Genomic DNA, 26625 nt, shown 5'->3' on the forward strand with positions numbered 1-26625 from the left:
GCAATCTTGCGAGACACTATTTGTTTGTAATATAATATAAATATAATATAATAATATATGTATACTGTCATATTTTTTAAATAATCAAACATTAATACTGATAAATAATATTTATCAAATAGCATAGAAAAATGTGATAAATATAGATACAAGCATTTATCACAAATCAATAGAAATGCTATATTTATTAAGTAAAGGAAAAGGAGGACTTTGGACGAATGATTGTTCCTTATCGGCTTTCACCCGCGTGATATCATTCCCCCGCGGCACCAAAATCCCCCTCCGCCCGCGTGACGTCATGCCCCCTCGCCCGCAAGGTTTCCCCTCGACCCGCATTCCCCTCGGAGGACCTGCGTTAGAACTCTCCTAGTTCTACTACTAACATTCATCAGTAAATTATTGAAAACGCATAACGGGGATCTCTCACATCTTCATGAAAGTTAAATCGCATTACTGGTGTCGCTGGGATGGGCAGTTACTCGATTAGTAGGTCGTAAGTTGAATCCAGTCAGCGTACAAGCATGCCGGAACAATAAATTCCCGATAAAGCCTGTAAATAATCGGCGCGGTTTCTTTAAAACGATTTAATGTGAGAGAACGCGCACGCACACAATATTCAACACCGACTTACATGTAAGAGAACCATCGGACTTCATTGCACCGATTGTTTAGCGGGGAGTATAGTTAAAACTTGACACAGTCAGCCCACAGCAGTTACAAGACAACAGGTGTCGAGGAACCGCAGTATGTCAAACGGTTAAAAAACAAATGACGTAACATTCTTTCGGTTGATAGGTACGGTCGCAAAAATAATATATATATAGCGAAATCTTAACATAAATAAAATGATGTAAAAATAAGTATGAATATGAACAAAAAACAAAGGTCACAAAAAACACATCAATAATAACTAAGAATCTTAAATATAGCTTACAGTTGTTGTCAAGATAATCGGGAACAGACAGTATCAATGTATAAAAAATTAAATTATGTCAAATAAGTCAAATAATATGTCAAAGGGTACAAGCAGGAAATAAATATAATATAATATAATATAAGATGAATATATAATAAAATATAAGATAAAGATATAATATAAGATAAATTAATTAAGTGTATAAATGGCATTAGACGTAAATCAAATTCTCGAGAGTTTTTTTAAAACAGTAAGATACGCCTCAGGAAGGCACTCATTATCAGTCTGAAAATTTAAACTATTTTTCTGCCTTTTAATATGTAAAACTTCAGAAATTAACCGTTTGTGTAAATGTGGTTCTTTATCTAATATTTCAACGTTCTCCCAATTGAAATCATGGTTATATGTCATTCTGTGGTCTGTTATAACGGAATGGTTCGTCGTGTTTCTCCGTATATGATTTTTATGTTCTGAAATTCTAGTATGTAATTGTCTTTTAGTCTGTCCCACATATGACGCATCGCAGTTATCACAATTAATTTTATAAACCACATTGCTGTGAGTCAACTTTGGACAGGAGTGCTTATGAATTTTGATGAATGTATTCAATTTATTAAGACTTCGATAAGATAGTTTGACATTTAAGTCTCTGGTAAAGTTCTTAAATTGTTCTGATATTGTAGGGACGTACGGTATTGTGAAATAAGAAACTTTTTCAGGTTCGACTATCTGTTTTGTGTTGTCGAGATTAGAATTAATCTTATAAAATAGGGTCTTGAGGCGTTCATTTAAGACTTTAAAGATGAAATGAAGGATAGCCATTATCTAACAGAATTTCCACAGCAAGCTTAAAATTCTTATGATGGAATGTGGGGTGGGACAGTAAAATTACTCTGTCGAATAAGCCCATAACGGTGCCTCTTTTCTGACATAAAGGATGATCAGAGAGAAAGTGTAAATATCTCCCCGAAAACGTAGGCTTATGGTACCAATCAAAAATCAGCTGATTGTTGACTAAAATCATGGTTATATCCAAGAAATTGAGTCTGTTATCCACTCCGATCTCCATCGTGAATTTTACACGTGGATGGAAAGTATTGAAGATATTCAGCGTGTGATCGAGCGAATCGGAGGATGTTGCTAAAGCGATGTCATCCACATACCTCACGAAAAACGGGGGTGTGAAAGTCAAGGTTTCAAGGGCTCTAGTTTCCAAGTCCTGTAAAACTATGTCTGCTATTATAGGTGAGAGAGGGGAACCCATAGGCGTGCCAAATGTTTGTCGATAAATTGTTCCATTAAAAGTGAAATACGTAGAATTTAGAATGAATCTAACGGCTGTGATAAACTCAAATTTCGATATGGTACAATTCGTCGAGATGTAATTCTATCTAGAAGAGACACTTTCAATAGCCAGGTCGATGGGAACATTGGTGAACAAGGACGTGACATCCAAAGAAATCAAAGAGAAATCCTTATTGATGCGTACATCCGAAAGTTTTTTAACTAGTTCAAAACTATTATTGATGTGGCTATATGCAATGGCAAAACTTTTGAGCATTATGCCATGGATAAACGAGGCTAGATTGTACAAAGGGCTGTTAAGGGAGGAGACAATGAGTCGGAAAGGGCAATTAAGTTTATGGATCTTAGGAAGTCCATATGCTCTCGGTAACACTCCATCGCTACAAAGCAGAAATCTGTAATTGGCGGCCGAGATGAATTCAGAATCTTTCCACCTCTTCAGTAAGTCTCGTAAACCTGATGTGAGTTTATTTATCGGATCTTTTTTAACTACCATGTACGTGTTGTTATCCTTCAATAATTCTTCAACCTCCCTAAAATACACATCTCTATCCAAGGCGACCGTGATGTTTCCCTTATCAGCACGGGTGAAAATAAGATTGTCATTATGTTTTAAAAAAGTTTTTGAAGCAGAAATTAAATGTTTTAGACATGTATTAAATTCACCATTAGGGATCGAGTAATTAAGGAAATTGTTGATAATGTTCACTGCGCGGTTTCTGATAGCCATTTGTGTTAACGGAGCAAGTTTAATAAGGTTGCTTTCAAAGTTTTTTATAAATTCTGTGGTTAGTTTATTATTATTGTAGATAGGGAGATTAAAATTATCTCCTAATTGTATAAGGCTCTGTATGTCCAACGGTACAGGGGTGGAGGACAGATTAGCAAACCACTTTTCATTTATGTGTAAAAAATGTTGTTCTTTATCTTTGAACGTGTGTGGATCGATAACAATCTCCATTTCGTGACAATGTGTGTCCTCAAGGTTATTGAACGGATTGAAATGAAAACGACCTTCATTAGTGGAGGCAAGTGGATGAGTAGGAGAATGGTAAAAATAACCCAGACAGCACAAAACATCCTCAGGATCATCCTGAATATGTCCAGGACGGTTCAGGACATTTGTAGGATGTTTTAAGATATTATTATAAATATATTTATAAAAATTTAATATGCATACATAATTATTTTTAGTTGTCTGGGCTATTTAATATAATTTAGAAATGTTAAGTATTATAATAAGTATTAATGTCCTATAAATGTCCACTGGATAACCCCTGGATGTCTATAGGATATATCTGCCCTGTCTATTATATTGGATGTTTTTTGGATTTCCAGAGGACATATACATGTGCAATTAATTGTTAACATTAATTTCGTTTAATATTAATAATTGAATTTGATGCGCACATTTTCATATATCCAAAATTATTATTTATTTAATATTTCATGAGAAATGTTACTGTTCGCAACATTCCAAAAACTTTACAAACAATAGTATTCAACCGCTAGTTCGTTGGTTTACCGCTATGCGACACGCGAACTCGTATTAGAGATTTGGTCATGAGAATTATATAAAGCTTGCAAAGAGCAACTGATGAGGAAATTACAAATGTAATTATTTTCTATCAGTTCAATTTCTGTTGCAATCCGAACATAGGGAATTCAGATATTGGATTGTTTAGAAAATATTACACAACTCAAACCCGGGAGCCAAACCTAAAATATTCATGTACAGCACGAAAGCCTCAAATATTAAAGAACGGCGAACTATTTTTAATATTAGATTTTTAATATTGGCAGTAAATAACAAAATAATTTTAATTTATATTTAAATTTTTAAATTTGCTTCTTGAAACATACGAAAAATATCCCTAACATATCCTATAAAAATCCTTAGGATGTTCCACAGGATCTCCCTGGATTTTCCAGAGGTTAATATATGGCTATCATTTTCTCTTCCTCAGGACATCCAGAGGGGATCTGAGGATTACAATCGGATATCCTGAGGATATCCTACATGTATGTCTTGGATGCCTTTTGGACGTCCTAAGGACATCCTTGTGCTGTCTGGGAATGTATCGGTTTTATAAAAGAATATAATAATGGGAATAAATGAATAAAAAAAAAAAAAAAAAAAAACGCTAAGTATATAAAAAAATCCCAACTTCTACGTAAAAAAAGTTTAATATTTATCCTTAAAAAATAACTTTAAAAAAAATTTTTCCTTGAAAAATAATTTTCATAAATATGTATATTACTCATTAGTCCTCAGTCATATCGATTATACCGATATACTGTCGATGATAAAGATTTATCATCATATTCAAAATTATATGTATTATATATTTACATCCATATAATATTTTAAAATATTATAATATATTTAGTTCAATTTTTTCGAACTGTACTGCATAAATTATAATCTAGCAAATCAAGATATGATTATTATATATATAACATGTACATAATTAAAGTGCACATGTTACATCTATGTTATATGGCAGATATATTCGATGTTTGCTGGGTATATGTATCATATACCATATATATGTATATATATATAAAATTGATTATATATATATATATATATATATATATATATATATATATATATACTATGATAAAATCAAAAGAGATAATATATGAACAATATTATAGATTTGTATTCAAAATATTTATGCGACACAAACAGATATCTATGTAAAGTCGTTACTTCTACGAGACGATAGAACAGAAATAGAGTAGAAATTCAACATATTTTCTGTCTCTACATATTTAACACAATGCGAGAAGCTTATATTTTATTGTTCTTTCCAAAGTATGCACATATTCTTGACTCCATTACTCTGCATAATGATATCGGTAATGTAACTATAAAGCGTTGGTAATATACCGACACTTTTAGTTACACTTAGATGTGGGCGTTCACCCATCGGAGCTCGCCCGTCGCTGCGGCATTCTCTTAATGCCAAAGTAATATCGGTGCAACTAGGCCTAAAATGTCTCTTCTCGCAACGCGCTTGCACTCGCGCGAATTGACAGTTGTTTTAAAATTAATTTCTATACAATAATTACTGCAAAAGTAGAAGACTTTCCTACTCGAACTAACCCGCTCTACCTGCATACGTTGATACGATTGCTACACATGTGCATACTCTGCATGTATATGTAGAAATAGATCTATCTTTAAATGCGTTATATATTTTTAAGTTTTTATATTTTTATGATTTTCATATATTTTTCCTTAAAAATAATTAAAAAATAAGATATGTAAAAAAAATATGATGATTTTAAAATATATTCAAAGCTATTAACAATATTAAATGCAATAAAATTTTTACCAAAAATATAATTTAAGGCTCCTGAGTCACCGTGAAACTCCGAGTTGACGGTGGCGACATAGGAATAAAGATGCTGCGGTAGGAATAAGAACCCTATTCAACGACTTATCATATAAGTGCTGGGATTTACTTGCACATTTTGGCCCGATTTCGTGACTTACGCCTATTGTTCCCCACTCACTGCTCGTGCGTTAGCAACGAGTCTCCAGATACGCGTAACTAAGGAACGCGACGCTTTGTCTCAGGAGCGTCCGTATATAAGAATGCCTAAATATAATAATAAGACAATACTTTTCTATAATTAAAAGTTTTTCGTCAATATTTTATATCAATAAATTATAAAATATTGAAGAAAAACTTTTAATTCTAAGAATTTTCGCGGTGTATTTAGAAAAGTATTGTCTTATTATTATATTTGGGCATTCTTACATATAAACGCTCCTGAAACGAAGCGTCGCGGTCCTTAGTCACGCATATCTGGCGACTCGTTGCTAACGCACGAGCGGTGAGTGGGGGGCAATAGGCGTGAGCCACAGAATCGGGCCGAAATGTGCAAGTAAATCCCAGCAGCACTGATATAAGTGAACTGGGATTTATATGTAACTTTCGGCTGGATTTTTTAGCTCACGTCTACTGCTCGCTGCTCCCCTCTTATCCCTCGCTCCCTAGCAACGCATCACTGCATTGTAAATCGTAACTAAGGAGCGCATCACTTATTGTTAGTTTCAAGAACGTGCGTATCACAAATGTGATAGCACAATACTTTGATAACCATAAAACATAAATATTTTGAATTGTTATAGAACGTACATATACGTAATTAATAATAGAATAATAATTATTTTTGTTATTAATACAAAATAAAATATTGAATAGAAAATTTTAATGAGAACCTCTACTACTAGAGAACTAGAGTATTGTGCTATTACATTTATGATGCGCACGTTCCTGTGACTAGCAGGGGAGGACGCGACTTTAGGATTACCGAATTGAAAAAGGCTTTTATAGTGTAGTACTCTATTAGAAAAATACTTGAGCAAAGGGATAGAGCGCAATGCTTAGCCATTTCCAAGAAAATGATTTAAACAATATGGCTTTCATATATCTGGCTCCGTTATATCAATTAGCGAAAAAGCGGTGTAGCTCGGGCATTAAGCGCGTGAGTATCACGCATCCAACCCGGGTTCAATTCTTGTCCCTGCCACTCTTTTTCTCATTCTTTTTTCATACAATCTAACAACGAATACTTATTCATGTAAAATAAAGTTAATTAAATTAAATTTTTTTTAATTTGCACTTTCGGAAGGCAATTTTCTTTTAATTTATTCATGAAACTGAGCATAATTTTTGTTAAACTTACAACCTTATTATTTTATGCATTCTACTCAATATAAAATAAAGCAAATAAAACGCCACTATTTGAACATAGTTATAATTTAATACAAAATTACAAACAAATGTGTCAAAACTTATTCATCCTTATTATCAGTAACATCAACATTCTCTACAGATCGATTACAATTATTCGGATGATATACTTGTCGTAATTACTTGTTGTAATTTTGTATTAAATTATAATTATGTTCAAAAAGTGGCGTTTTATTTACTTTGTTTTGTATCGGATAGAATGTATAAAATAATAAATTAAAATTGAATAAATTAAATTGAATAAATTAAAAGAAAATTGCTTTCCAAAAATGCAATTAAAAAAAATTTAATTTAATTAACTTTATTTTACATGAATAAATATTCGTTGCTAGATTGTATAAAAAAGAATGAGAAAAAAAGTACCAGGGACAAGAATTGAACCCGGGTCTGATGCGTGGTGGTCACCCGCTTTAATGCCCGAGCTACGTCGCATTCTCAATAATCGAGCTAACACAGCTGTATATAAGAAAATATATTATTTAAATATTATTAAAATCAAATTTTTTGGGAAATGGCTGAGCATTGCGACCTTCCTTTGCTCAAGTATTTTTCTAATAGAGTACTACACTATATAATAGATATACAGGGTGTCCCATTTTAAAGGGCCCACTCAAATATATCAGAAAGACTGCGTTAAATCGAAAAATGTTTCAAACATAAGTTGTGTGGCTTCAAGGGGGCCATAAGATGGTGACAATGATTTGACCTTGGAAAATCATTTGAAGGTCATGTGAAGGTCAACTTTAAAATCTTAAATGCAAACCCCCATTTTTTATTAAGTATTCTTGTAGCTGACATCGAGAGCTTTCCAAAACACTATAACAAAATATTTTTTTATTAAGTACTTTTTGAGTTATTTTATATTTTAATCTGACATATTTTGATATAAAAAATAAAATATTTCGTAAAATATTCAGTTTTCGATAATTTTACCGTAATACTTCTATGTACAGAATAATAAGACAAATTAATTAGTGCCAAAAAAAACAAATAATTGTTTTAAAAACTACATTGTAAATAATTTTCTTAAAAATAATAATTTTTTTATTCTAATTGATTTGTCTCATTATTTTATACATAAAAGTATTACGGTAAAATTATTGAAAACTGAATATTTTACGAGATATTTAATTTTTTATATCAAAATATGTCAGATTAAAATATAAAATAACTCAAAAAGTACTTAATGAAAAAATATTTTATTATAGTGTTTTGGAAAGCTCTCGAGATAAGCCACAAGAATATGTAATGAAAAATAGGGGGTTCCATTTAAGAAATTAAAGGTGTCCTTGACTTGACCTTAACGATGCCATCCAAGGTCAAACCAATGACACCATCTTATATTCCCCTCAAAACCATACAATTTTTGTTGAAAACGTTTTTCTCTGAAATGCTAAATTCTTGAAAGAAAAGGAATGTACGGGTGGTCTAGAACACCTTGTATACGAATATATAACATCTTCACTTCCGGAAAAATAGATGGCAGAAATCAATTATACATTCAATTAAAATCATTTTACATACATTGTGTCAAGGTTTAGCGGTTATACAATCATAAAGTAAGAACGTTAAAGTAGTATTTTGCGATTATTCATGCGAGATGCATTGTTTGTTCAAACTTATGCGCAGTTATAAAGCATCGCGAATATATATTATATATATACATATACATATATATATATACTGGGTGGCCCATTTTAATCCATCCAGTCAAATATCTCAAAAACCAAGCCCGGAAGAGAAAAATGTTTCAGACAAAAGTTGTTTGGTTTCGAGGGGGCCATAAGATGGTACCATTGGTTTGACCTTGGAAAACCATTTGAAGGTCATGTGAAGGTCAACTTTGAAATCTTAAATGGAAACTCCCATTTTTTATTTAACATTCTTGTAGCTGACATCGAGAGCTTTCCAAAACACTATAACAAAGTATTTTTTATTAAGTACTTTTTGAGTTATTTTATATTTTAATCTGACATATTTTGATATAAAAAATTAAATATCTCGTAAAATATTTAGTTTTTGATAATCTTACCGTAATACTTCTATGTACAGAATAATGAGACAAATCAATTAGTACAAAAAAAAAAATTGTTTTTAAGAAAATTATTTACATTGTATTTTTTAAAACAATTATTTGTTTTTTTTTGGCACTAATTAATTTGTCTTATTATTCTGTACATAGAAGTATTACGGTAATATTATCGAAAACTTAATATTTTACGAAATATTTTATTTTTTATATCAAAATATGTCAGATTAAAATATAAAATAACTCAAAAAGTACTTAATAGAAAAATACTTTATTATAGTGTTTTGGAAAGCTCTCGATGTCAGCTATAAGAATACTGAATAAAAAATGGGGGTTTCCATTTAAGATTTTAAAGTTGACCTTCACATGACCTTTAAATGATTTTCCAAGGTCAAATAATTGTCAACATCTTATGGCCCCCTTGAAGCCACACAACTTTTGTTTGAAACATTTTTCTTTTCCGGGCTTGGTTTTTGAGATATTCGACTGTATGGATTAAAATGGGCCATCCAGTATATACAGGGTGTCCTAGACCACTCGTATACCCTTTTCTTTCAAAAACTAAGCATTTTATCGCTGAATCGCTTAATTTTTGAAAGAAAAGGAATGTACGGGTGGTCTAGGACACCTTGTATATCAATATATAACATGTTCATTTCCTGAAAAATAGGTGGCAGAAATCAATTATACATTCAATTAAAATCACTTTATATACATTGTGTCAAAGTTTAGCGGTTATGCAATCATAAAATAAGAACGTTAAAGTAGTATTTTGCGAATATTCATGCGAGATGCATTGTTTGTTCAAACTTATGCGCAGTTATAAAGCATCGAATATATATATACATATATATATATATATATAGGGTGTCCTAAACCACTCGTATACTTTTTTCTTTCAAAAACGAAGCATTTTAGAGAAAAACGTTTTGAATAAAAATCGTATGGAAAAAGTATTTTTTTATTAAGTACTTCTTGAGTTATTTTATATTTTAATCTGACATATTTTGATATAAAAAATTAAATATCTCGTAAAATATTTAGTTTTCAATAATCTTACGGTAAGATTATAAATAATTTACACGATATTTAATTTTTTATATCAAAATATGTCAGATTAAAATATAAAATAACTTATACTACTTTAACGTTCTTACTTTATGATTGCATAACCGCTAAACTTTGACACAATGTATATAAAGTGATTTTAATTGAATATTCAATTGATTTTTGCTACTTATTTTTCCGGAAGTGAAGATGTTATATATTGAGTAGTTATCACGCAGTTCATATCTGATTTAACAGATAGTGTGGCACGTTTTGCTCTATGGTGTAAGTCATCATATGTATTAGCCAGTTCTATAAAGTTCTGTTTTTAATAGAGTTACTGTCAGTAAAAAAAAATTATTTGAAAATTGATCGTGGTGAGTATAAATTTTTCTTGTTTTTTATCATATATAAATTTTTTTGATTTTTGAGTAAGTTATTTCAAAGATTATTTTTGTATGTAACTGAATCATGTGCACAATATAGTGCTCATAATTTGAGCAAACGTGAAATAAAGTTTATAGTTTTATTGATCTCCTTTTTGCTCTAAATATTCTAAACATCTATGCTACGTTTTTATTCTGCAAATTTTTTTTATTTAAATCTGTTTTTCAATATCTTGAAACTTAAAATTCGGAAATCTTTTTTGTCTCTTAATAATAATGCTACATTTTATGTCTTATAATCGTCTTAATAATTGTTCTTACATAATAATGATACATTTATATAGTCATAATTTATTTTAGAGAGAAAACTTTTTTTTTATCAGCAAATTTCTAAATAATGATGTTGAAATTTTGAATAATTAAACCAATCTTGCTATACTACGATTAAGTCATTGATTATTTAAAAAAACTTTTATTTTATACATACTTACCTGGAAAACTATAAAAAATTTAAAATATAAAAAAATCCCAACTTGTACGTAAAAAAAGTTTAAAATTTACCCTTAAAAAATAACTTTAAAAAAATTTTTCCTTGAAAAATAATTTTCATAAATAATAAAAAACTAAAAAATGATTTTCCTGTAAAAAGTAATCCTAAAAGATAAAGACCTTTAAAAAATTAAAAATCAAAACTAAATATGAAATCAAGTTAACTAGCCAAGTACATAGAAACAGTTCAGTTTGTAATTTGAAATAATATTTGTTTGATAAAATCAGTCTTGCATTTATAGAAATATTATAGATTTTCTCGAGAAAATTTAAATGCGCTTTATTTTTATAGAATTACGTTGTTATCGATTAATTTCGAGTTTAAAAGTGCCCCGTACCAAACTGATCGAGTTGTTTTGAAGTTAATCGTAAGCTTTATCAGATAGGCCTGTAACGAAAAAGTTTAAAATTAAAGTGACATACAAATGCTTGGCGTGCCCGATCTGAAATAAAAATTTCCAAAAGATTATCAAAAATCATTATCAATTTTAATTATCAGAAATCATTATCAATATATTAATAAAAATAAATGACTTATAATGCGACTCGGGCACGCCAAGTTTTTTTATCTCACTTTAATTTTAAACTTTTTCGTTACAGGCCTATCTGATAAAGCTTACGATTAACTTCAAAACAACTCGATCAGTTTGGTACGGGGCACTTTTAAACTCGAAATTAATCGATGTGAACGACGTTATTGCATTAAGAGTTAAGTAGTTTCACGATGTACCATTTGTAATAAAATCCGCAATATAATGGTGCTATTTTATATATTATATATAATATTTATTTGGGAGGGGGGGACATAACAACGTAATTCTATAAAAATAAAGCGCATTTAAATTTTCTCGAGAAAATCTATAATATTTCTATAAATGCAAGACTGATTTTATCAAACAAATATTATTTCAAATTACAAACTGAACTGTTTCTATGTACTTGGCTAGTTAACTTGATTTCATATTTAGTTTTGATTTTTAATTTTTTAAAGGTTTTTATCTTTTAGGATTACTTTTTACAGGAAAATCATTTTTTAGTTTTTTATTATTTATGAAAATTATTTTTCAAGGAAAAATTTTTTTAAAGTTATTTTTTAATGGTAAATATTAAACTTTTTTTACGTACAATTTGGAACTTTTTTATATACTTGACGTATTTTTTTTTACCTTGTGAAGTTTTTTTGTGGGATCTCATTGCTTTTTGTATAAATTTAAAATTTAACATTTTTCCTGCAAAATATAAAATACTACATTATGCAGTATTAATATGGATACGATTTTTTTTTAATTTATTCAATAGAAAGGAAATTTTTTTTAAAAAGGGATTATATAAACATTATATATTTACAAAGCTTATACCATATTGAATATAAGTATATTGAATACAAGATTATATAAATAATCTTAAGTATCAAGCACTTATCTATCTTATTTTTATAGATAATTTTAATACAGAAATAAAACTGTATACAAACCGTATAATCCATAATAATAATATAACTGAATAAATATCAAAATATAGAAAACAATAGGAAGGAAATTGTTTTTATTAGGAAGATGGACTTGTTTCTTATTCATACATTTAATATGAATATGACACAAGTCCATTCTCTTGAATAAACACATACATTTTAACAGTATATAATTCCTTCTAAAATGTATTCTAATAAATGATATAAGCAAAAAAGATCAAATATTTGTTGCATTTATTGATTTATTAAATATGTTTATATATCGCGGAATAGTGCAACACAAGAAGAAAATTAATAAAGTGGGTAATAAAGTCACTAAGAAAATCGCGGAATAGTGCAAGGAAGGGAAGTGATTTCTTCTAATCAATGTCATATTAAGCAAAGTTGATTATATTAGCAAAACTGAGCAAATGTTTACATTTGAGTCAATCTGTGCATTGTCAATTAACATATTTGTCATAAATACATTGTTGAAAAATGATTATGGAAGATTTTCGCTGACTATGTTTTCGAAAACGATAAGTTCATAATTATACTCGCGAACGCGCATTTGTATATAATGTTTATTTAATTTTACATAAATGTAATTAATGCATAATTAATATTTTTAAGTTAACATAAATATGGCTAAGCAATGAGTTTATGTTAATAGCAAAATAAATGTTGTGAGAATTCTACCAAAAATATCATAAACACAACAGCATTAAATACACATTTTTAATTGGCATAAAGAATAATGAAATGATGAAATCATATCGAAGCACTTCTATAATTTACAAACATTTTGTGGATCTGGAATTATTCGTAACGTTTAGTTTTGGAAATGTATAAATCTTTATTTAGATTTTATATATAAATGTAATCAATGCGTAATTAATATTTTTAGGTCATTTACAAATAGCTAAGCAATGAGTTGCATGTTATATTAAATAAGAAAACAAATCTTGTGGGAATTTTATCAAAAATATTACATAGACAGTTGAATTGAAAGTGTCAGAATTTGAACCCGAAATAGAAATGTTGAGCATTAGTCAAGGAAAAGAAATAAGGTAATAATTTTGTTTATAAATTATATAATAAAGATTATTTACAATATTTTCTTAAACTAAATTCTTTAGGGACAAGATTTATTGTTAATTTATTTAACTTTTTTTGACATAATGGTTGAACTTATTTTTTAAAACAATAAGAAACATGGAAATTGATGGTTTATTCGGATAGAGCTGCCTTTTGCAATATGATGTTATCGGAGAATATTAGAATATCTGTCATTGACAAAAAGTAGTTCAAATTTGAATCAAAATGAGGAGGAAGAATTGATTAGTGATACTAAATTGCAGATTTTATTAGAGGGTCGTATAAAAGTTTATAATTATTAGGCAGCTGCGTTGGTTAAAACCCTATGATGCAGCTTTAGAAAATTTGAAACATGTTTCGAGATGTCAATTACAAGATGTCAAAACACTACTTAGTACTAGGAAAAGTATTGCAAAAATTTTAATCTTTTTATTCACAATATTTAATCTTTTTTAAAATAAGTTTTATATATTCTTGATTTATATTTTGTATATAGAAAATTCAAATATGCATATGTGCATATCGAAGGAATAATATTGAGACACGAAGGGGAATATGTGAAAGCTTATGCAATTTCTCTCTGTTTCTCTCTCTCCACTGAATCCAAAAATTACATCCAGAAATGAAGATATTTACTACAGAATTAATGACTTTAAAAGATAGAATTGCTAAAGACGCAGAAAAAGAAAAGCATCTATTTTTACTTAATTATTTACTTTTATCATTTGCTTTTATTAGCACCTATATTTACTTAATTACTTACGTTTATCATTTGCTTTTATATCTTTTGATGGATTTCTAGTATCTTCAACTACACCTAACATTTTGAGATATAGGTACTTATCTTCTTCTGCATATTTAGCAATTTTATCGTTTAAGATCATTAATTCGGTAGTAATAATCTTCATTTCTGGATGTAATTTTTGGATTCAGTGGAGAGAGAGGAAGAGATTGTATAAACTTTTGCATATTCCCCTTTGTGTCTCAATATTGTTTCTATGATACATACAATATATATATAGCAACAATTTGCATTGTTCCTATGATACGCATAATATGCATACACATATATTTGAATTTTCTACATATAAAATATAAATCAAGAATATATAAAACTTATTTAAAAAGATTAAAGATAGTAAATAAAAAGATAGGATTTTTGCAATATCTTTTCTAAGTAGTGCTTTAACATTTTATAGTTGGCACCTTCATATTTCGCATTTTCTAAAACTGCACCGTAAGCTTCTGTTTTAATCAACGCAGATGCCAAATTATTGTAAACTTTTATACGTTCCTATAATAAAATCTGCAATTTAGTATCATTAATCAATTCTTCCTCCTCATTTTGATTCAAATTTGAATTACTTTTTGTTGATGACAAATATTCTAATGTTCTCTGATAACATTATATTGCAAAAGGCAGCTTTATCCAAATAATCAATTTCCACATTTTTCATGTTTTAAAAAATAAGTTCAACCATTATATCAAAAAAAGTTAAATAGATTAACAATAAGTCTTGTCCTTAGAGAATTTAGTCTAAGAAAATAAATAACCTTTATTATATAATTTATAAACAAAATTATTACCTTATTTCTCTTCTTTGACTAATGCTTAACATTCCTATTTCAAGCTCTATGACGCTATAACTGTGACGCTTTCAATTCAACTGTATATAATATAATATTTTTGATAGAATTCCTAAGATATGTTTTGCTATATTAACGTAGATATGCAACTCATTGTTTAGCCATTTGTAAGCAACCTAAAAATATTAATTACGTGTTAAATATATTTATATATAAAATATAAATAAACATTTACGTTTTCAGAACCAAAAGTAGCAAGTAATTCCAGATCCGCAAAATGTTTGTATACACTATAGAAGTGCTTCGATATGATTTTATCATTTTATTATTCTAAAGCCAAATAATAAAAATGTGTATTCAATGCTGTGATTTTTATGATATTTTTGATAGACTTCTCACAAGATTTATATTGCTATATTAATATAAACTCATTGCTTTTAGCTATAAGTTTACCTAAAAATATTAATTATGCATTAATTATATTTATATATAAAGTACAAATAAATATTATATACATGAATGCGCATTTGCGCGTATAATTACCAGCTTATCGTTATCGAAAACATGGCCAATCAAAATCTTCAGATATTCCTTCGATTCATTCATAATCATTTTCCAATAATGTATTTATTACAAATATGTTATAATTTATAATGCAGAGATTCACTCCACTGTAAGTATTCGCTCAGTTTTATTAATGTAACCTGTAACCAAACTTTGCGCGATATGACATCGATTTAAAAAAAATCATTTCTCTTCCTTACACTATTAATAGTGTATAAATTTAATAAGTTCTTTTCACTTTATCACTTCATTTCGTTGTTGCACTATTCTGCGATACTCTTATCACTTTTCGTTTCATTATTCCGCGATATATACTATATTCTAAAATTGAAAACTCCGCGACACATACACAAAATTGTCTCTCAATCAATATAATGTTTTTCATACGTTACTCTGCGATTATAATATATTATAACCTTATTACATCTTATACCATACATTATTCTACGATTGTAACCTTATTATACGTATCATATCCCAGACAGCACAAAACATCCTCAGGATCATCCTGAATATGTCCAGGACGGTTCAGGACATTTGTAGGATGTTTGAAGATATTATTATAAATATATTTATAAAAGTTTAATATGCATACATAATTATTTTTAGTTGTGTCGGCTATTTTATATAATTTAGAAATGTTAAGTATTATAATAAGTATTAATGTCCTATAAATGTCCACTGGATAACCCCTGGATGTCTGTAGGATATATCTGCCCTGTCTATTATATTGGATGTCTTTTGGATTTCCAGAGGGCATATACATGTGCAATTAATTGTTAACGTTAATTTCGTTTAATATTAATAATTAAATTTGATTTTCACATTTTCATATATCGAAAATTATTATTTATTTAATATTTCATGAGAAATGTTACTGTTCGCAACATTCCAAAAATTTTACAAACAATAGTATTCAACCGCTAGTTCGTTGGTTTACCGCTATGCGACACGCGAACTCGTATTTGAGATTTGGTCATGAGTATTGTAACGATGCATCCCTCCACCGTTACCCGGCCGTCGATCCGCCGGAAGTCCGCCGCCCGACAAACACCGGTCGGGCATAATGCGGAGGCGCCGAGCGCCCATTTTTAAGATATAGAAAAGGCGTTCAAATTTATAACCGCCGTCAAGACGCGTTTGTTTACCGGGAACCGTCGCCGCGCTCGGGTAACCGTACCGACCGTTCCCGAAACCGCCCGAGTCGCGCGCGGCGGTTCAATCTTAAACAATATGCCTTAAAACAATCAGGCATATTACGCACGCGCACCCGCCGGAGAAAGCGTATAAATAAGGGCACATTTTCCATATCGAGACCAGATCTTCCGCAACCGCCAGAGTCTGTAAGACGCCTGGAAATCCGCTACGATCCTCTAACCGCTCAAAGAGAGAGAAAACGGGGTTGGGAGTACCCAGCCTCCGCCGAGAGTTTGCGGCATCTCCACGAGCGATCCTTCCGATCTATTGCAAAAAGAGGAAAACGGGGTTGGGCGTACTCAGCCTCCGTCGAGAGTTCTCGACACCTCACTCGCATCCGTCCACCTGTGTGCAACGGCAATTATCCAGCGGTAGGGAGTTCCCTGCCGTTGACGGGTGTTCCCGTCAGCCGTTACACTCCTGCATTACACGGGAAAATCATCCCCGACGGAACAATACCGCGATATCCGCGAATTTGTAGTAATTCCGCGACCGCCATTACCGCGACCGGAATCGCCATTAATACGGCGCGCTAAGTCCCGCTCAAGGGGGAGGATCTAACCGGCCGCGACATCGATCGACGCAATCAGATCGATACCGACGCGTTTAAGGACCGCCCACCGACCCGACCGAAATTACCGCCCGGTAGCTAGCGGCTCCTGCCGAAATCCAGATCCACGCAAGTAATCGATATATTTGCGAATCCGCCGAAATCGCATACCGCACCGTGCATCCGTGGATCAGTGCATGTAACTCGGATGCACCGCGACCGACACGACCGCCGCTAGACAACTCCGCATCTCACACATACACGAGGGCGTTTGGCTGCATACACACGATCACACCCACATACTTGCGATATACATTGTAAATACCACGCAGATATTACACGTTCGCACACGCACTCGCTCGCTTATCACTCGCTCACATACAAGCGCATACACACCGACACACACAATAATTACACACACACACACTCACTCTGTATACACACATATATTTAAACGCAATAAATTATATTCTACCTAACGCATCTATCGTTCGTCTCTCGATACCCTTTCACGAGCCCCGGATCCCGACCGAGTTATCCACGACCGCCTCGCGAAAGCGGTTTATTACAGTATTATATAAAGCTTGCAAAGAGCAACTGACAGGAAATTACAAATGTAATTATTTTTTATCAGTTCAATTTCTGATGCAATCCCAACATAGGGAATTCAGATATTGGATTGTTTAGAAAATATTACACAACTCAAACCCGGGAGCCAAACCTAAAATATTCATGTACAGCACGAAAGCCTCAAATATTAAAGAACGGTGAACTATTTTTAATATTAGATTTTTAATATTGGCAGTAAATAACAAAACATAATTTTAATTTATATTTAAATTTTAAAATTTGCTCCTTGAAACATACGAAAAATATCCCTAACATATCCTATAAAAATCCTTAGGATGTTCCACAGGATCTCCCTGGATTCTCCAGAGGTTAATATACGGCTATCATTTACTCTTCCTCAGGACATCCAGAGGAGATCCGAGGATTACAATGGGATATCCTGAGGATATCCTACATGTATGTCCTGGATGCCCTTTGGACGTCCTAAGGACATCTTTGTGCTGTCTGGGTATACGTATGCACGCACATACACAAAATTGTCTCTCAAAGCGTTTTTGCACACTAAAGCGAATAATCCTACATGAGCGCTGCAAACGCGCCTTGAGGCCCTCAAGTTGAGGGACAAAGTCGCTTTGCGTGTGTGCGTGCGAGCATACGTACGTGAGCGATTGAATCTAAATCTGAAAGAAAAATGAGAAAAAGTGTCCCATTTCTGGTATACGATTAACATTCCTCAGAATTGACTGCACCAATCTTATTCAAACTGGTCGCAATCGAAAGCTTGCATCCACATTGTATAAGAAAAGTGCCGTCAGATTTTTGATTAATAGTTTGGTTTTTGAGGAATTTTCATCGAAACTTTATTAGACGTAAAACTCCGGATAAGCTACTTGGTAGCGTCACGGCCCTTGTGCATAGGCAAACCATTGGCAAGCCATAGAGAAATTTTTTCATATACTTGGCGTCGCTACGCAACCGCGTCGCTTGATTGTACGACTGTTCTTTTTTTCTATATATTTTATGCTAAACTTTCCGTTGTTTCAAAAATAGTTTCTAAAATTTCATTTTCTGTCATTTTAATTACATATATGTATATATATATGTATATGTAACACTGAAATAAAGTTCTGGTATCTCTTTTCAGAATTATTTGAATTTGTGGAAGATGGAAAAAAACAAGTGTTTCAATCCATATGTCAGCGTTGATGCTAAAGAAGAAATTGTTATCTCTGGCATTGCCGGACGATTTCCTAATTGTAACAATATAAAAGAATTTCAGGACAATCTTTTCAATAAAATGGATCTTGGTTCGAGCGATCATCAACGCTGGACCAACTGTAATAAAATTTTTTCTCAAAACTATCTGAAAAAAGTTCACATATAATTATATACATAAATAAATAAAATTACATATATAAAATATATCTTTACAAATATTTTAGTCTAATTTGTTATCCATGATTTAATAATATGACAATATTATATTTATCCAAATTATTTAATATTTTAACAGTTATCTTCGAGATGCCTCCTCGAATAGGAAAAATCAATAATATAGAAAAATTTGACGCTGAATTCTTTAACATATCGGTCGAAGAAGTTCATGTGATTGATCCTGGATACAGAATCTTATTTGAGCATACCTATGAAGCAATTATTGATGCGGGTGTAAATCCTGCAGAATTACAAGGAACTAACACAAGCGTTATTACAGCAATAACTATTTGTGATTCACATCGGTCATTAATATACGAAAAACCTCACGTATGTGATTCGTATTGGTTATTCAGTAATTTAATATCAGAAATCGATAAAAAACAAACGCGCTTTTAAAAGTATATAAATATATTATTATGTATACAAAAATATTGCTAAATATGGAGAAAATATTTATATGAAATATTTATATATGTATACAAGTTGTCCGATAATTTTCATACCTGAAGTGTGCAGGTAGATTGGCTCAAACTGAATTGAAAAATCCTGAATCATTTTTTTTATAACGCTTAATAAAAGAGTTATTATTGAGTAAAGTCTGGCCAATCAGCACCAATTAGTCGGTCGCACGTCAGTGCGCTTGCGTCAGAGCCGCGCGCCGTGAAGTGTACACCGCCGCATACTACCAAGTGCGCGGCTCACCGACGTGCGCCCGGCTAAAGGTCGGCGCTGATTGATCAGACTTTATTCAATAATAATTCCTTTATTAAGCATTATAAAAAAAATGGTACAGGACTTTTTTTTCAATTTGGCCCAATCTGCCTTCACACTTCGGGTGTGTCAGTAATTACCGGACACCCTGTATATAAAAACTGTATCATGGTTGATAATAGATTGCTGGACTACCCATTCTTGGATGCCATAAAGGCATGATAGCAAACAGAATTTCTTATTGGCTCGGCGTTACTGGACCATCGTATAATATTGATTGTGCATGTAGCTCGAGTCATTTCGCTATGACGGAAGCTTACAGGATGATTCGATCTGGCATTTGTGAAGCGGCTATTGTCGCTACTGTCAACTTGTGCCTCCATCCTTTTATAACTCATCAGGTTTTTCATATGGGTATGTGGAAAATAATATTATTAGGTTCAAAGATGTTGCGTTGTTAAATAGAATAAATATTTATTGATATATTTATCAAAATAATAATATTTAATCAATGTTTGTTAAATTATGTTTTGTAAAATGTAGTAGTTTCTGTTTTTGAACAACATAATTAATTTGCTTATACAGGATGTCCAATAATTCTTGATACACCCAAAGCATGAAGGTAGATTGGCTCAAACCGAAAAGGAAAATCCTATACCGTTTTGCAGAATTCGCAATAGTTGTTGAGTTATTAATAAAAGTTTAACTGAGTCCGGCCTACCGCTTTCTACGCGCTTATTCGCTCAGACAGTTCATTTATTAAACCGTCTGAGCGAATAAGCGCGTAGAAAGCGATAGGCCGGATTCAGTATGCCAGAGCTCGAAATTAGATGCTCTTTTCGGACCTACCAATCTGAGGCGATGTCTACAATCCTCCCCACTACCATTCGAGACTCGATACTCGAGCCGCCGATCGCACGTGTAACGCTGTGCGGAAAGCTGTCAGGAAAGTCTCTATATCAAAAATATGCTGGGATCGTACCTTTCACCAAATCGTCATAAAAATTTTCTTTGCTAGATAATTTTTATTTTCATAAATAATTAAATATCAAAATTTCTATTATTAATATATTATATTTATATAGAGACTCTCCTGAGGCACAGTGTTACCCACGCGACCGGCGGCTGCCGAGCCTTGAACAATGGTGGGGGGATTGTAGATCGCGCCTCAGATATCAACCCGAAAAGGGCATCTAATTCCGAGCACTGCAGTAGGCATATAAAATGACTTATTGATTACGTCTCCTAACGATGTTTAATAGCCACGTCTAATAATTTATTGGCGCGGTATCGTATGACACGCATCGCTCACCGCGCGCTGCGTGATCCTACTTCTCACTATTAGACGTTACTAGGAGACGTAAACAATAAGACATTTTATATACCTACCGAGTCCGACCTACCGCTTTCTATGTGCTTATTCGCTCAGACGGTTTAATTAATAATTCAACAATTATTGCGAATTTTGCAAAACGGTATAGGACTTTCCTTCTCAGTTTGAAACAATCTACCTTCATACTTCGGGTGTGTATAAAATTATCGGACACTCTATATATATTCATCAAATTTTTGAAATACTGTGTATGTTATTTGAGAAACAAAATTATATCATGTTTATTCGATTGAAACAAATCGTCGTACAATCAATGTTTTGCGCCCAACCACTAAGGAGAGGGTCTTTCGGGATTTGTATGCCTAAAGGATTAGAATACACGCTCTAAATAAGACACTTCCGGACTTTCGTTAGAACTATATTTCACAAGGTTTATTACACTGTTCATTTGTTCGCGATTATAATGATCGGACGCGATACGTACAGTAGAGTTATCGGATGATGTTTGGGCAAGTCCACGCTTGATGTTAATGAACTACATTACTGAGCTAGCGTCGGTCCATTTTGCACTCAATATATATATTAATTAATTAGATTGTTAATTAGAGAAGAATATAGTAACCCTGATCAGAGCATGTCTCGTGCTCCGCTTGTCAGTCTGTCTCGTCAGCTGCTTACTTAATTTCCGAGAAATTGACCGTGACTTCCTTCTTTTTAGTCACGTCTCTTATTTTTATTTTATTAATAATCTTTTATTACTTTATTCTTTCTTAATTATTTCCTTTATTGTCCTTGGGCTCTTTTTCCAATTTTAATGCTTTGCTTTATTCAGCTCTTTGTTAATCTCTCCTGTGTTACTTTACTGTTTATATTTTAATATTAAGAAATTGGTCGGGTTACAACAAAATGAACTATTGATATTGTTTTAGGAACTCTATCTAAAGATGGTTACTGTAAATCTTTCGATGAAGAAGGCTGTGGTTATATGCGTAGTGATGCAGCTGTAGTAGTGTACCTACAGAAGGCAAAGGATGCAAGAAGAATATATGCGACTTTTGTCTATGGTAAAACCAACTGCGATGGTTTTAAAATAAAAGGAATTACCTTTCCATCACTTGACAAGCAAAAGATGTTATTGGAAGAATTTTATGAAGAATGTAATATATCGCCTCTTGAGTTATCTTACATAGAGGCTCATGCAGCTGGTACTCTAGTTGGTGATTCTGTGGAACTTCAAGCCATTGATGAAGCTTTATGCGCTAAAAGACAGCTTCCTCTGTTATTGGGTTCAGTAAAGTCGAATATTGGACATCCAGAAGCTGCTAGCGGTCATTGTCAAATTGCAAAGGTAAATTTACAACAAAATAGGTTAATAACAAGGGTTAATAACAAGCACACGGAAAAAAAATTTCGCTACCATAACTGATCATGGTTTGCAAAATAAATTTCTAAACTGCAACAAAACGCTGTTGTACCTAATAAATAGGTGTCACAGCTAAGATGTTCGCTATCCATATATTACGACTAAAATCTAGTTATCATACGCAGTTTTTACCTACAAAATTTTTTCCGTGCAATAGGCTTATAATATAAAATACAAACAATTAACAATTTTAAGAAATTAAGGCTCTCGAGTGACATCACAAATTTCAAATAATTGCGGGCTAGTAAGAGTCAGAACGCGGATCGTAGTGTGTCAGTTTTATAGAAAAATAAGTTTTCTTTGAAACTGATTATGTGTACAGGATACGAAATTTACTTGGCGCTATACCAAGATTTTTAAAATTAATCTCAATTCGAGATTTATAATGACTCTTCTTTACGCCCCTGAAGAGATAAAGGCAAGAAAAATGTCGGGGCGAAGTCGCTGAATCGGGAATCAAACCCGAGTCTTTCGCTTGTCTTTTTCTCGCCTTCGTCTCTCTAGGTAAAAAGGAATTATTATAAATTTAGAATTGAGATTAATTTTAAAAATCTTGGTATAGCACCAAGTAAATTTCGTGCCCTATACACATAATTAGTTTCATAAAAAACTTATTTTTCTATGGAACTAACGCACTATCATCCGCGTTCTGGCTCTTACTAGCCCGCGATTATGTGAAATTTGTGATGTTACTCGAGAGCCTTAATTTCTTAAAATTGTTAGTTCACGCCGGCTGAATGATGATGTTATTAATAATAGATATTTACATATAAGGTGAATGAGAAGTATCGGTAGTGTAGAATTTGAATAGCTTAGAGGTAAGAGTAGTCGTCCGGCAAGCGAAAGACTCGGGTTCAATTCCCGATTCAGCGACTTCGCCCCGATATTTTTCTCGCCTTCGTCTCTCTAGGGGGTAAAAAGGGGTTATTATAAATCTCAAATTAAGATTAATTTTAAAAATTTTAGTATAGCAGCAAGTAAATTTATCCTGTGTGCACATAATCAATTTCATAGAAAACTTATTTTTCTATGAAACTGACGCACTACCATCCACATTCTGGCTCTTACTAGCCCGCGATTATTTGACAAACAATTAAGTAAAAATGTTGGCAGATAAGAGCGCAGGTATTGGTACACGAACTTATTATTGTTAAGTTTTATTAACAACTCAGGAAAAAATGGTCCATGTATAATTATATACATCACATGATGTGTACATATATAATTCTGTATGATATTATATATTGTCATATTGCCTAACCTTATATGAGATTATATATATTTATATATAATTTTATATATATACAATTACACACACACACACACACACACACACACACACACACACACATACACACACACACACACGCACGCACGCACGCACGCACGCACGCACGCACACACACACACACACACACACACACACACACACACACACACACACACACTCACTCACACACACACACACACACACACACACACACATATATATATTCATTTATATATGAATTATATATATTGATATATAAATTATAAATGTTTATATATAAGTATATATAATTATACATGGGTCATTTTTTCGCGGATGATTGCCATACATTCCAGAAAATTTGCCCATATATAATTATATACAAATATATTTGATAATATATAATATATAATATGTTATATTCAATTGTATAAAATTATATGCAATTATATATAACATGATACATAATAATATAAAACTATATAAGATCAAGTATAACTTTAATGTAACGGGAAAATTTTGGTTTGCTTAAATATTTATATATTTGATTATATATTGTATAATTATATGGTATATGTATACATACATCGTGTCATGATGTATGTACGATGCAACTTTGGCAGCTGACAACAATCTCATAGTAATAACGTATATAAAATTATGCATTAGTTTAATTCTGAAGTCATTAAACCATTTGCATCTACATACAAAAGCAATAATTGATAACAATAAGGAAATATAAAAAAGAATTAAATCAAAACTCATAGAGATGGTTCACAACGATATATAACTGTATTTTTATTTCTTTGATACACTTGTAATCATATAATAAAAGATAAAAGAAATGACGGTAATTATTTACATTAACGGACACCTCGCCGATGATCTTGACCTTGACATATTGTATGTTGTCAAGGACATAATCCTGAGTAACTTTTCCTTATAATGTAATCGGCGGTCATTGTTTATTAAAAAGTTATTAACAAATGAAGTTTGAGAAATAAAACGTAATTTTTACATAAGTTTGTAATTTCCACGCAAGAAGCGAGATCCATCCGCATCAAGACGTTGTATAACACAAATCAAATTTTCAGAAATAGATTTGGATTAGGTTGTATCTTCCGGAAGTGGAGCCCTTTCGTAGGAGGGGGAGGGGGGCGGAACCCACTGCGTTCACGCATACACTTTCCCATTCACACAACAATTCTGAACTGAACGTTGCTTCGCATTGTAAAGTATATGCATGGATACAGTGAGTTCCCCCTCCCCCCCCCCTCTCCTATGATGAGCTTCATTTTTGGAAGATATAACCTAGCCCAAACCTATTTCTGATATAAAACTACAATTTGATTCAATTAAGTTACGAATAGATAGGACGCATAGCGGTAAATGAATGAACTAGCGGCTGAAGTATGAACTATCTTTTTGTAAAGTTTTGAAATGTTGCGCGCAGTAACATTTTTTATGAAATATTAAAAAATAATAATTTTGGATATGGATAAACATGTACATCAAATTCAATTATTAATATTAAACAATATTTCAGAGTTTCGTAATATAATAATACCGTATTTTTAAGGATTTTGGGCAGAAAGTCATGTAAACTTTATAAATATCATAAAATATTTATTATTTTCTTTATATAAATACGTTAATTTTAATATTGACGTATTTACAACATTACTTAATTAATCAGTAAATAACCTTAAAAAGACGATTATATGACGTTATTTCTGTGACGATAATATGTTATCAAAAATATCATGTCTGTGTTACGTCCTTATTTAGTCGACTTACGTCATATGACGAGAAATTACCTTAAAATAACGTTATAATGACGACACCTTGCTACCTGGATAGTTGACTACAGGTAGAAGGCATTATTGATCATGACTGTATATTAATTTATAAAAAAAATATAATTACAGAAAAATCTTACTGTTTTATGAAAAAAGTATCCAGTATAAGTAGTGATCATCAGTTAAAGAAAAATCGAGGATCTTGCCATTTTTAATTTGACAATAACTTTAGTTGAATGGAAGAAATATAGAAAATATTATATGAATACTACGAAACTTCTTTATTATTTCTTTTATCTTTTATTATATGATTATAAGTGTATCAAAGAAATAAAAATACAGTTATGTATCATTTTGAACCATCTCTATGAGTTTTGATGATTTAATTCTTTTTTATTTTTCCTTATTGTTATTAACTATTGCTTTTCTATGTAGATGCAAATGGTTTAATGACTTCAGAATTAATCTAGAGCCAGCGGCACACAATGCTATTTTATTTGCTGGATCGCCTGCTTGAAACTGTGATAGCAGTTGTGTTGCAAACGGTGATAGAAAGTGACGTCACTGAGGGTCATGCTGCAGGCTGGCCTGTTGAAATTTGGTAATTGAACCCGTGCTATTTTTCTAGCATGTTTCTTTACTGGTTCACGAGA

At 31.7% G+C, this 26625-nt stretch overlaps 1 protein-coding gene and 1 pseudogene across 1 annotated transcript in view; one reads left to right on the forward strand and one right to left on the reverse strand.

The window, feature by feature from the left end:
• Positions 1-1712: 1712 nt before the first annotated feature.
• LOC138944955 (uncharacterized) lies at positions 1713-3182 on the reverse strand (annotated as a pseudogene).
• Positions 3183-10308: 7126 nt separating this feature from the next.
• LOC138944956 (fatty acid synthase-like) overlaps positions 10309-26625 on the forward strand; it is a 35107-nt gene continuing 18790 nt past the window's right edge. Inside the window, exons 1-5 of the mRNA XM_070316050.1 lie at positions 10309-10446; positions 19165-19357; positions 19534-19784; positions 20351-20582; positions 22431-22849. Coding sequence (XP_070172151.1) covers positions 19186-19357; positions 19534-19784; positions 20351-20582; positions 22431-22849 — 1074 coding nt within the window. The 5' untranslated portion in view covers positions 10309-10446; positions 19165-19185. The remainder of the gene's footprint in view (positions 10447-19164; positions 19358-19533; positions 19785-20350; positions 20583-22430; positions 22850-26625) is intronic.

The sequence above is a fragment of the Polyergus mexicanus genome, unplaced genomic scaffold, assembly GCF_030449975.1.
Source record: "Polyergus mexicanus isolate NDT 795.1 unplaced genomic scaffold, iyPolMexi1.0 SCAF_3, whole genome shotgun sequence".
Taxonomy (NCBI): domain Eukaryota; kingdom Metazoa; phylum Arthropoda; class Insecta; order Hymenoptera; family Formicidae; genus Polyergus; species Polyergus mexicanus.